The 13,874-nt window shown below is 38.9% G+C and overlaps 1 protein-coding gene across 2 annotated transcripts in view; it reads right to left on the minus strand.

Annotated features, from left to right (window-relative positions):
- Positions 1-13,874, minus strand: part of LOC124155954 (PAX-interacting protein 1-like) — a 41,264-nt gene that overhangs the window by 11,848 nt on the left and 15,542 nt on the right. For both annotated transcript variants that reach the window (XM_046530192.1, XM_046530191.1), the window contains exons 8-13: positions 8,468-8,545; positions 7,195-8,095; positions 6,697-6,887; positions 6,478-6,587; positions 5,906-6,055; positions 520-731 (exon numbers count right to left, since the gene is read on the minus strand). In XM_046530192.1, coding sequence (XP_046386148.1) covers positions 520-731; positions 5,906-6,055; positions 6,478-6,587; positions 6,697-6,887; positions 7,195-8,095; positions 8,468-8,545 — 1,642 coding nt within the window. The remainder of the gene's footprint in view (positions 1-519; positions 732-5,905; positions 6,056-6,477; positions 6,588-6,696; positions 6,888-7,194; positions 8,096-8,467; positions 8,546-13,874) is intronic.

Consider the following 13,874-nt stretch of genomic DNA (forward strand, 5'->3'; position numbering starts at 1 on the left):
ATTCATTCACTGAACATTTTTTCATGATTACACAAACAAAAGCATGAGTTTCAACCAAAATTATTAATTCAATCTAGCAACTACTATTTAAAATAGCTAACAGAATTATAGAACACATTTAATCTAATTAGAACTGCCTATTTCCCTGGATAGATAATTAGAAATAATTCTGAAGCAAATGTAGCCAATCACACAATCATATGCACTTCACCTGAAGGAATTAGTGAGTTTTCAAAGAAAGCAGTTAGCTAAATTTATGGCAATCACCAAGGATTTCAATTCTAACAATACACCATTTTCATTCAAAGCTGTCTGTGCCAATATCACTGTTCTCACCTAAGATATTTGAAACATATTTATGGATCTAAAATACAGTATCATCATTACCATTAACCAACAGTAAAAGGAGGACATGAGGTACCATATCACCAGTTAACTTTAGTCAGTAGACATTTCTCAGTTTCACAATGAACAGTATTGATAGGAATAGTACAGTGCATCAACACATAAATATCTTACCCATCAAATGTGGTACTAATGAATAATCAGCCACAAAAGGACTCAAGCTACCAATGCCAGGCAGCACTGTTCCAGGAGGAAGAGGTTGATATTTAGGATTTGATGCCATATGTATTGCCCCATAGTGGCCTACAAAAATTTCACACAGCCAGGTTGCATTGACAACTACTTTCATCCAATTCCGTGCTGTCTTATACTTCATACCCTCAGCCCTGAAATGTAAGAATTAAATACTTATTAAATTTGACTGAATTCCAGGTTTTGTAGCCCCTAATTAAACATTTAGTTATTAACAATAGGAGAGCTTATTTTCTTATTCTTAACTTTTCCATTGGTAAACACTTTGTTGACTAAAGATTAGTTACATCAACATACTACCCCTCAATAGGCATGAGGCAGGTGGTGTTGGCATACAAACCAGTCTTCTTTTCTGATTATATAGCCTCAAATGAGGTCCATATCATTATTTCATTTCCCGTATCTCCATCATAGTTACACACAGAATATGACCAGAATTCTAAATTGCCAATCAATTAGGATGAGGACTTCTCCTTTTTTGGCAAGCTGACATTGAACATCTGAATAAAACTCAATATGCAAACCAAATTCTGAATTCAATGATTTTAATTTTATACTTCATGTATTAACAGGGTCCATATAAAACCAAAGGTGATGATAAAGCCCTGGGCCCTTCCCAAGTCCTCCCAGGACATTCAGCCATATGGCCTTAAGGCATTGACATCACAATTTTTAAAGTAGTTTTATCCACTCAGGTTAAATTTAATGCAACCTTGGAAATGGGCCACACACCATGCATGACTAAGCTTGAACATCACGCCTTGCCATTGTAAGTCATATGGAAAAGCTATGCAATTTTTTGTATGGTGGATACTTTGAGTAAAACACAGTCATCGCATCTCATTTTGTATTTTATGTATTTTAAAGGCTGTTTTACACGGGGCACGTCATTGAGCAATCTGACGTATGTACGAACGTGCAATCATAATAGTGTTGTGTCAAGGGATGAATTTCTAGAATTCATGCAAGAATGCAAGTATGTATTCGAGATGGCATAATAGCCTATGCTCTTATCTCGAGCTCGCATTCTTGCAATTTCAACCATTTTTTTTGTGATAGATGTAGCAGTAGTAAAAATGGGAAGAAGCTGAGTGATGATATGAGTTAGTTATACAGTATTACCTGAATTAACCCATTAAACCCCAAGCATGTTAATAACTTAGAAATTTCTCTCCATATGACCTATGCTTTGGAGCCTGACCAGCTCATTGTCAGCGGCCAGTGTGCATGAATTTCTCAGAAAATACAACAATAATGAAATCTGTCCTATTTTTGCATTCTTTTTCCTCACTCACCTACCCCCACTGTGCACGGAGACTCATCAGCACCAGGTTATCCCCGCCCAGCCTAGCTATGCTTTTTTCCCTCCCACTGCCTTCCCTTTGAATCCCAGTCAACAACACCACGTAACTACGACCCTACGATCTCTTTCCTTACCCTTATATGTATACTCACTTGCATTTTGCATACCTGTCAACTGTGGTTCGCAGATCATTCTTACCTTAGGATGCCAGTATATCTTGGTATTGCAGTCATTTGCAGAAATTATTGTATTTTCTGGACAACTCTATGGCAAACTTTTTGCACATCTTAATGTTTAGGTTACTGTAAATTCCCACTATAGCATAAGTAAACGCTGATTTAATCTTTCTCGATACATGAAGTTAAAAATATCAAACAATCACAACTCTGTGAAAACTCGCCACCTGCCAAACATCCTTGTCAGCACTTTTGTAGATGCAAATGTAGGATTAAAATATTGTACATTTGCCTGAAATTAAATTTTCGCTATAAAAATGTAACATATTCTTGACAAGCTTTTTATTTTTTAGCCCCAAAAGAAATACTCTTAAAGACTACTGCCGTGGCACGCCGTTGATTTGGTTTACTGGAGTCTTTCCAAAGTTGCGTGAACGCAACACTTCGTTTATTCTTAAATATTTTGAAAACCACTTTGTCAAATTCACCCAATTTAATGCAGCGGTCGCAAATACTAATGCAACATTGCATTTGTGGAGATATACATAATCATCGAGTGCCTCAAACTTTACATAATATGTAAACTTAGAAGATAACCTAAAATAACGACCTACCATAATATGAAAAGGTCATTGTTAAAACAAAAGTTATTAAATGTCTTCAATTGATAAATTAATGACATTTTTAAAATCATTGAACTACATATGTTAAAAACATAAACTACGTAATAACAACAAATATGGAGAACAAAAATTGCTACTGTTGCGTTCCGTTCATGCAATGTTGGGAAGGAATGGGTTAATGGTAGAGATGTGCGAATAGTATCCGGGAATACTCGAATACTAGAAAGTATTCGGTATTCAAGGTCTCGAATAATTATGTTAAAGGTACTCTCTCGAATACTTCGAATACTTTGAATTTCGCACCGTACACTGTCGCAAACTGTCGTTGGTGGTTGGTTCTGAAAATTGTTTAGAACTCTAGTCGTTTAGTGCATACAGCACCATTATAGGCAAGTTGACGAACTACATCAAAGTCGCGGATTAGAGCGCGGGAAAGAGTTCGATGTGGGGAACCGAAAATGATTGGGTGAAAAAATCTGAAAATCCTCGGTTTCCCACACCAGGAGAACCTTGGTGCTGTGGGATAGTAACTTTGTAGCACAATTCCCAAAATCCGCTACCCCCTCCATCCATCAGCCCTTGGCCTCCGACGCTTTCCTCCTCTCCGAAATCAAACAAAAGGCGAAAAGGTCCCAGCTCGTGCAGGGTTCGTATTACGAAGACCATAAATGAAAAGCTTCAAAAGAAAATATCAAGTCACAGGAGAATAATAGAATCGTGTTTCACCATTCCCTCTTTCTCCACCACTCACCTTTTCTGTTTAAATGAAACAGATAAGTATGTCGCACACTGAATTTCGTTTGTTGTTAGTTCCAACAAGTAACTCGCTACTCACGCACTCAAGAGACGATGAAATTTTGTGAACGAATGCTTGATAGCGAGCGCCTTGTAAAGCAATAATGCATTTATCAGCGTAATAATTACTGCATGCAAGATTGAGAAATGAATTTAGTGCTAACCTGAGCAATGACGTGCCAACTTTCAGCAGAGAACCAAATAAAGTTTTATACGTGAGGTTTTTCAGTATTTTGCATGAAATCCTTTCCAATAGGGGCCAGCTTGTTTAAAGGATGCAATTACTCATCTGGAGGCAAGAAATTGAAGCCTAATAATCTTATTTACTCACAAGCAACACCACGGATTATGTATGACTTTAAGAGAAACATAATTTTGCATTCTCGAACAACATTACCCACGGTTGAACATCTAGCATTTCTGGCACTAAACTGCAAGGCTATCATACTGGAGAAATTTTGGAATGGTGATACTAAATATTCACAGAGAGGCCAATTTTTGAGAAAAGCTGACACATTAACAGCAGTTTCCAGGAAATTCATTTTACCACCTATAGGCAAACCCAAGATTGAAGAAATAAGATTCGAATAAGGTATCGAATTTACGCAAAACCATTTATGAAGTGTGGACGGAACTTCCAGTGCAACACACTGTCTGGCAGATGGGACGTTAAGCCCAGGTTAAGCCTATTGTTACAACCTGGCTAATTCCAGCACAGGGTTTCTATCCTCCCTCCCTTACCTCATGGCGAAATTGACCCCAGCTGTAGGTTTTCTCCCCCTAAATACCATGCCATAGATAATACGGAGCACTCGGCAGTGGCATAATTATGGTGGGGGGATGATGGGATAGATCACCTCCAAAGCCTCAGAGAAATAAAAAAAAAATTTAAAACAATTGTCTAGCTTTGATATACAGCAACTGCATCTGCTTAAAGTTAAATTTTAAGTGCCAAAATGATATAAAACATATTAACAGGCTTGCCTTTTTTTTAATTTTCCGGGAATCCCCGTTGACTCGGGGGGGAGGGGTAGCAGCCCCCCCAGGGACTATCATCCCCCCAAAAGCATATCCTAGTTATGCCACAGGTACCTAAGATATTCCATGACTTTTCCGGATCTCAGATCACTTCTTTTAAGTGAGCGCTTGAAATGCCCGCACAACTGCCATCAGTGATGAATGAACAAAAATAGATTAAGAGCCCGGAAAAAAATCTCCCCTATCTTTAATGTATACCCACTAAAAAAGAATTTTCCCATATATTTTAGCAATAGCAGATTGAATCTACTGGGTCTAGTTTCTCTGTCGGCATTCTTCCACGAATTCAGCACCGGGAACTTCGACTAACAAGCTGCGTGACTTGTCTTCACGGAATAATTTACTGCCCCATTTCTGATAACAACACCAGACACTTTTTGTACTTCGATATAATAGTTATAGGTCATTCCTGAGTCGAAAGGAACTGCCTTACCTTTTTTGAATTTGACTACCTAATCTTTAGCGTTTTGAATTTGACTTTAATGATTACGTTATGACTGACGAAGCGAGTTATTATCCGAAGGCATTCACACTTACTCTCATTCAGTTAAAGAATATACGCTTGCCACCCGGCAGACTCTAGCTAATAGCTACTCAAGGTCCAATGTTTCATTTAAACCTCCTGAGATAAAAGTTGGGTCAGTTTTGATCTCCGCGCCGCGTAAGCAACTTTCCCCCGGCTCAATTCATCCCGCGGATGTGGGATTAGCCAGCGGAATGAGACCACGCATGCTGTGTTTACCATCGTGTTGAATCACCGTCGCCTTACGTCCATACTGCAAATACAATAATCTTTTTTGGATTACCTTGGAAGCTAAAATTTTGGTGCGCGAGGATTTTTAACGGTTCATTTAGGCGTTCTTTCCCTGAGGCAACGGAAAACATAACCTTGGAAAATTCTAGACAATCTTCCGTTAGAGGTTGATATTCCAGATTAACAATCATCTACTGCAGTGAAAATTAATATCTAATACACAGCATCGCTCATTATTTAAACTTAATATTATTTATTGATATATCTATGTAATGAGCACATACTACTCCCGCTCCTGTGACTAAAATCAGCGTGCGTACCGCAATCTTCTCGTAGAACAGTTATCTGACAAGTCGTATAAGTGAGGTATTATATCTCATTGGACTGGAAAAATGTGTTTCATAACCGAGGTCGTCATATAAGTGAGAAGTTTCATCACAGAGGTTGGAAATACATGGGTTCATATGGGGTTATTCACCGCACTAAAAAAAATCAGTGTATAAGTGAGGTCATTGTATAACTGAGGGTCGTATAACTGAGGTTCTACTGCAATATTAACTCATTCTTAAAGGCTAAATTTAAAATTGTTATTGATATCAAAAGAAGAAATCAAACTTACCTCCTGCATATAAGCATATGATTATGCCGAGTGTAATATCCCGTGTACTTTGCACCAACCTTTTCAATCATGTACTTCAACCTAGCTCTTTCATCTCCCTCAAACCCAGAACAGGAAATTATGAGCTTCTTGCAAGGTTTATCTTGATCACTAAAAAGGAATGTCAGAAATGTTTCAAAAGGAGAGAGATTTAAATCTGATCGCAACTCTTCTAACATGAGCCACTAATAGCAACTAATTTTGATACTTGATCAAAAATAAATTCATTGACTGTATATTCTTCATGAGCAGGAAGAGTTCATATTTAATGTACTATCGATGGCATTCAAGCAGATTATGAAAAATAATTCAAGAATATAATTACTAACTATAATAATTTATTGCAAATAAGATGCCTGGGAATCCTTCAGATTCTTAGAAAGTCATGCCTTACAGAAATATTTTCTTCCATGCATATTTTGCCATTTTTTAATTGTTTGCGTAATTCTTTAAGAAACTTAGGAAAATTGGCATATAAAAATAGTGAATATAATAAAAAGTCAATAAAAAATAAATCAGGTAATAGATTATACCTAAATGGTGTAGGGAAATGAAGAGCTTGCCAAGGTGGAGCAATCTGCTGCTTGGTGATGACATCATTCAGCCAATACGCTGTTACACAGCGCTTACCCTCCCTCAATGCCTGCATTGAAGTAAGAAAACATATCAGATAATATATACTGTTAGAGTCAGAGAAAGATAATGGGATCAAGAGATATCAAATGAATTCTTAATGCTCGCTATTGCTTTACCTGCTGAACAAGAGGATTGCGTTGGGTTTCACACAGTACATGGGTTACTCTGGGGCAATAAGCTAACTCTACTTCTCCCCCATTTTCACGTATCACAGTGCGCCAAGTAACCGGATTCTCATCACCTTTTAAAGATTGCTCATAGTCCAAAATAACAAATACACACCCAAGAAGGCACAAGTCAGGAGGAACTGTAAAAATCATTTAAAAAATTAATGTGACGAATATTATCAAACATAATTCCGCACAACTTTGATTGAGCATCATATTTAGTTTACACAAAGCATTGAATAATGCTTAAAAATTCAATTCAATACGTCTGATGCTATACTTTGTAAATGTATCTATACCTCTCAATACATGGATTCATTAAAAAGACATCAAGTTTAAAAAAATATAAATTATGAATGATTATTATTTTAAAAACACGCTTTGTCCCCACAACAGATAAAGCCATATCTAACAATATGAAGAGCTTAAAACAGCTATCCAACTTACGACGAATGCTTGGATTGTGGCCGTAGTACTGAGGCCGCATTGATCCTGGATGAGGAGTTCCCTGTTGGTGTGGTGTCACAGCCACTGGCTTTCCTCCTGGACCAGCAGCATTAGACGCTTGCCCTTTTGGCCCCCCAAACCGTGTATATGTCACACCTGGCTTTCCTGCCACAACTGACCCCACGCCAGCAGTACCAGCAACACGCACGCCCATTCCCGGACCTCCTGCTCCTTGAATATTACCATGACCAGCCTGGATGGCAGCAGGATGGCCTGGTGTCGCAGGGGGAGATGGTCGAACACCACTGTTTGATATATTTCCCAATGTCCTCCTTTGTTGTTGATAGGCAAGAAGCTGCTGTTGGTGGAGCTCTTGTCTTTGCTGGGTTGTCAGCAAGGCTGACTGGGTAGCTGCCTGAGGTTGAATGACCGTGGGAGGAAGCCCGGGGCTGGGAGCTGTTAGCGTCTGCTGCTGTGGAGGAGGATGCAATTGGTGATGTGGTATACCCTGGGTTGACGACGATGAGGAAGCAGGGGAGAGAGAGGTGGGCACTGGGGCTGAGGCAGGAGATGTTGCATTGGGAGATGAAATGGCTGAAGGGGGATTAGGAGTGGGCTGAACGGAGGCGGGAGGGGCAGAGGGTGGAGGTGGGGGAGGGAGAGGAGGCTGCTGCTGAAGGGCTTGGTGTTGGGCTGTCATGAGACGGAGCTGACCCGCAGCTGTACCATCCCCCACTAAGGCACCTGGCTGGCCCACCGGAACCCCAGACCCAGCAGTTGCTCCACTTTGCAGCCTGATGCTCAACATGTTGGCAAGTGCAGTCTTTGTTTTGGGGTTCACCAGGGGTTGCTGAGGGGAGGTTTGCTGAGACTGTTGGTTTGGCTGCTGTGAGGTTGGGACCTGGAAAACAGTACCTAAGTTATCATGAGGAAAATACTATGAAGGAGATTATAGTGTAGCTAACCTTTGGAATGTAATAAAATTACAGCAGGTTGAAATAAAAGAAGTAAACTATAAGGGGTATAAAATACAAGGGGAAATTACACAGAAATCATATATTTTTTAAATTAATCTCAGAAAAGAAAACTCTTACAAGGCTATGGAACAATCTGACACAAATTAAAAATAAGGACAACAATCAGGGCCCACATTCCTCTCCAGGATAGGCAACAACTATTTTTGCATTAATTACAGTGTACTACAAGTTATTCAACTAAAAATTGCATGACAATACATTTTACTATGTTGAAGTATCCACACTTATTCACTTACCACTATTCCACTCCCATCATCCACACTAACTCCAGAAATTGGCTGCTGCTGAGAAGTAGGTATTTGAGTTGAAGTGGCCTGAAAAGAGAATAACATCAGAGTCAGAAAATTTTAAAATAAAAATTTTAATTTAGCATGGATTGCAAGAAAGACATTAAAATTTGGCTAAGGAGCTGATAAGTCAAGTTTCAGGAATAATGAAAAAACTACTGGCATATTAATAAGAAACATAAATAAAATTATTTGATATAATAATATGACAAAATTGAACTTAAATAAAATGATGCCCATGCCTCGCTAAGCGCAATTTCGATATTGCAAAAATTCATTCCTCGGGGAAACATCGTTACGCAGAGTAGCCTAATCAAAAAACTTTAACGCTCTCATGATAAAACGTGAACTTGCGCTAAGTACACACGATATTGCTATCATTTTATGCATATTAATAGTATTGCTCGCCTTAAATCTTCTTTTTTTTTAATATTAATTAAAATCCATTGCTGTGTAATGGCCAAAAGCATTACCAATCATTGGGTCCAGATAGCCGGCCTACCGAAGTAATTCATCTCGTCTCCTTAGCAGAATGACAATAGTTAATTTAGATCATTAATTAAGCGTGGAGCTAGTGGAAATGAGTTAATGTTAAGCAGTATGGTTTGAGATGTAATTTTTGCCGTCATAGGTTATCGGGCAATTGACTTCTAGGTAGAGGGTCCACGCTAAAGCCTTCAAGGTCATCGGCATTCACGGGGAGAAATGGAGTGCTGGCCGAGTTGCTTCCGCACATAAAAGGGTCAGCTATAGAGTTTCAAACACAATGGCTTCATTCCCTCCCGGCAGTCGTAGGCCCTCTACATCTCAGAAATAGTGCAGCAGTAGAAAGTGATTTCCATAGAGCCATACAGAGTAAAAACCAAGAGAACAATGGCAAAAAACAGGAATGCGGGTAGAAAAATCAAGAAGTTATCAAGAAAAACCATAAATCTATAAGAGAAATTGAAAGAGGTCAATTCCTTTGAAAATGGAGAGGGTCAAAGCGATATTGCGCGGAAGTTTAAACTCACAATGCCTTATTCCGAATAAAGACGAAGTTAAAACATCAGTGACCTCAGCTGCACCAACTTCAACCAAGCGGTCAAGACATACGGAAAGTTCATTGTGAATCTGTACAAAAAGACGATGGTGGTAATCGCTCCGAGATATTTATTGAAAGCTCCAGTTGGTTCCAGAATTATAAATAGCAAGCAGGCATTTTCAGTGCAGCGATATCAGGTGAATCTGTAAGTGTTGATGGTGCAGTCACCGAAACATTTTCTGATGAATTCCAAGCCGGTTATATGGATGAGCGACTAAGGGGCCTGGGTGACACAATAATTGTTTTTAAGATGGTTTGAAAATACGTCAACTGCCGGCAATGCATTCCGAACCCCTGTGATAGCAGATGTTAGCCTACCTGCACAACAGGAGGGAATTTCAAAAGCCCGTACGAATTTTTTTACGTGAATAAAAGTCTTTGAATGCATGCCTACAATCTTTAAGATATTTTAAAATTTAAAAGTTTATATGAATAAGGTTTTCTGAGGCTATTAATAGGAATATATGGTTTAGAGGAAATTCGATATCCAACATCTATGCTACCAGGAACGCATCCCTATCTTCCCATTGTTAAAATGCTATCATATAACACAAATTCGTATAGTGCAAAGACCCCAAGGAACACATCCCTTGCGCTACACGAGGCATGGGTGTATTTGATTATTTCGATTTATTTGAAAAGTTACTGGCTATTGCCATATCTTGCCAAACTAATGTTTCATATTAGAAATTTCAATAAGTTACTTAGAAGAAATAATGCTTGACACATGCATGCAAAAGAAAAAAATTGAATTATTCATTAAAATGAAGTGAAATATCATGATGAACTTAGAAAATTTAACACGTTGCATACAGATGGCGAGAATTCTCATCATTTTTTTCCTGAACGTTTCGGACGGATGACTTAGATTCTAGTCATTTAGGCGCGTCAACCTAAACAATTTTAAAGCGTACAATACGTATTCGTTAGTACGTTTTCAGTTGTTGTTCGTTATTCATAATGAATTAATGCATCTTAACATTTCATCGGGTGAAGTTATATTCTAAACATTAGCTTTTTAACCATGTTTAAACCAAAGGCATTACGCCCTTATATGCACATATTTCCAAATCAGCATTCCTAAGAATTTAAATACCCCGGTACGCAACGTGTTAAGGATGCACAACATTATCAAGAGTGGCACCTTAAGTACTGACTACATATGCATTAACCCTTAGCGGTCCAACATCACGGCTGGCTCGACAGGCCTGGTGCAAACATCAAGTCCAACGTCAAGTTGAGCTCAACATCAACAGGTTATATAAGGGGATTATACAAGGGCAATGTTTCAAGAGATGTCACACATATATGATTAATAAATAATAAACTATTTAATTGAACCTATAGCATGAAATTACAGTCAGGATAAGTTTACTTGGACCGCAAAGGGTCAAAATCTAAGATTCAAATCTTGGATTAGGAAAGAATAGGTACTTTAAAATTCCAGTAAAAGAAATATTTTTCCCAAGAATGACAAACCCTACATAGACAGTTCCCTAATGACAACCAACCATTTACACACCTTGTTACGTGCAAACGGCTGATTGGCCTCAGTGATGGTAGACTCCTTGCCTGCCTAACTGAAGGTTCCAGGTTCAAGTCTCTCCTCATTTCGTGTAAGCATGGGTGTTTTTTGATTATTCATTGTTGTTTGTTAACCTTTTCCCTACCGTACACAGGGTTCCCACTCTACCTGAACAATGAAATTCACGGCTTTTTCCAGGTTTTCACGGTTATTTTTCACGTTTTCACGGTTTTTTTTAAGGTTTTCACGGTCTCAATTTTGCTAAATTCACGGTCCGTTAATAAGCCAACAATAAGAAAATCACTGGCCGTATATCAACAGAAAATTAACGTACGCGAAAAACGCCATGAATGTTAACGCCGCAATGAAAAGTGATATCTGTTATGACGTGATCTATCGTTTGCAAAATTCAGGGCCGACTAAAGGACCAGCCCAACCGCGCTCTTGCCCGGACGCCGAATACCCTTCGGACCTTCTTCCGTCCGGACACTCGAGGTCCTTTTTTAATTCCTCGCTGAGAGATTGTTTTTTGCGCACGTTGTTATTACTGCACAGTAACCGAATTTCCCCCACCCCAATATTTCTTATTTAACGGAAAATATTTTATTTAAATTGTTTATAGAATATAATAAATTGATTCTTTCTTATTCAGCGGAAAATATTTTATGAAAATTGTTAATAGAACATAATAAATCGAAAAACAATTTCATACACCGTATTAGCACGAACCTAAGACGAACACGATTCTAAGACTACCCTCCTTTTTTGGAACTCCACTAGGGGACAATTTTTCTTTATTAATAACGATACGATTATAAAATGAATGCGGAAAAACGATCAATGCTTAATTTTTTTGCTAGATTGCCTATGTCCCAGGAAACGCAGGATTTTGGCGAGTAATTAAGAAATTCATTAAAGGTTTCAAAACAATATTTTAGATAATAACAGGAATAGTAGTACTTTATCAAGATACATACGTCATATTGTTGATTCGACCCATGTCTCTTTCAAAATTCTGAATGTTTGCTCTTCACTCGGCATTTACACTGCTATTATGGATTTCAGTCAGATGTAAAAATTCTTATCCATCAAACACCATTTCCAGTACACGTATTCACGAGAGCAATGTGCATGTTGTGCCTAAAACAACCGCATTCGCCGGTGCAGTGACTGGTTGTGAGATGGATCACGAAGGCCAAAAATAGTCAATTACTTGAATTGTTCCTGTCTAATGAATATATTTTTAATACAATTGAGGTAGTGTGTAAAGCGTGAACAATGTTGCGTTAATCGTCAGCGGCACGCCCACCTGGATCTTCGCCTTCATATCTCTACTTGTTTTCTCCAGGTAGCTCACTCTACCCCCACCCCTACCGTCATGTGCTAGCGGACAACCCAAGGCGCTCTGCAATATTCACGCGCATCTAGCCCGGATTCTTTTCTTCATGCTCAATTATTTTCAGTCCATCTCTTAAAGTTCTCAATAGTTTCTTCGGAGGGGACATGGTCGGAAAACGACTAAAATTAAACTAGTGAAAATGACTTTATTAAACCCACATGGAAAACACTCGGTGGTTCGAAGTCCAGCCACCCCGGAAAGTAGGGAACCACTCGTACGAGGTGAAGTTCGGAACTGATGCTATCGCGTACGGGGGTACGCAGAGCACACTGCAGAGGGCGAAGCGTGACCATAGGACTGTGCCATGAAATTTTTTACCCTAAAGATGCCCATTCTTTTCTAATTAGCGTAGGGCCAGATGATCAGATGAATTCGGATTGTTAGTAGGGAGAAACAAAAATCCTGAGAAGATATCCCTTCGTCAGTAACTCTGATAAGTGAGACTAATAGTAGTAGTATAGCTCGTAAATTGATAACTGATAACAACCTGGTATCATGTTTTCGGAACAAAATGCCGAATTAACTGCCTTAAGCTCAGCTACGAGGATATCGCGTTTCGCCAAAAATCACCATCGTATTTTTCCATCTATTTCCTTGCTTAAAATACGTCATGTGTGGTCTCGTTTTTTTTTTAACGTGCAAATTACTAACATTTCAATCTAATAAAAGCATAATAGCAATTACTGAATATCATTGTTTGATACCTTTTGGGCTAATAGGTGATTCATGCAGCAGTTGACCTCCATAAACTGGGAACTTCGAAGCAGTTAGGCTGATAAAGGTCAGTTGGTGAGAAGAGGGGGGAGCGCGAAACACGTTTCTATTGTTCTCGTGTAACTCGATATTTTTTTCGAAGCTAAGGTCTTCGTAATAAGATCCCTGCGCGAGCTGGGACCTGTTTTTATTTTGAAGAAGAGGAAAGCGTCAGAAGAGGGGAGGCGAATGGTGAATGGAGGGGGATGAAGGTTCTTGGGAAATGCGCTAATGTTACTTTCCCACGGCACTGAGCTTCTCCCAATGGTAGTTCCATCTCTTGGAGAGGATTCCAACTACGTGCTTGTCGTTATTAGCCATAAATGACACATTGTATTTATTTCGTCTCATTTTCGTCAAACGATGGATGCGGGAAAATTCTGCGTCGGAACCGCGATCTTCAAACGATCAATGCGAGAAACGATACTTCGGGGAACGATAGATGCGGGAAAAAATTAAATTGTCTATAAGGAACTTTATTTGGGACCAGAAACGGCGAACGATCAATGCGGGAACGATAGATCGAGGTTCCACCGTATAACTTTCTTTTGAAAGCGGCAGTGTAATGACTTCTTTTCTCTGCTATTGTAATACT

The sequence above is a fragment of the Ischnura elegans genome, chromosome 3 (assembly GCF_921293095.1).
Source record: "Ischnura elegans chromosome 3, ioIscEleg1.1, whole genome shotgun sequence".
Taxonomy (NCBI): Eukaryota; Metazoa; Arthropoda; class Insecta; order Odonata; family Coenagrionidae; genus Ischnura; species Ischnura elegans.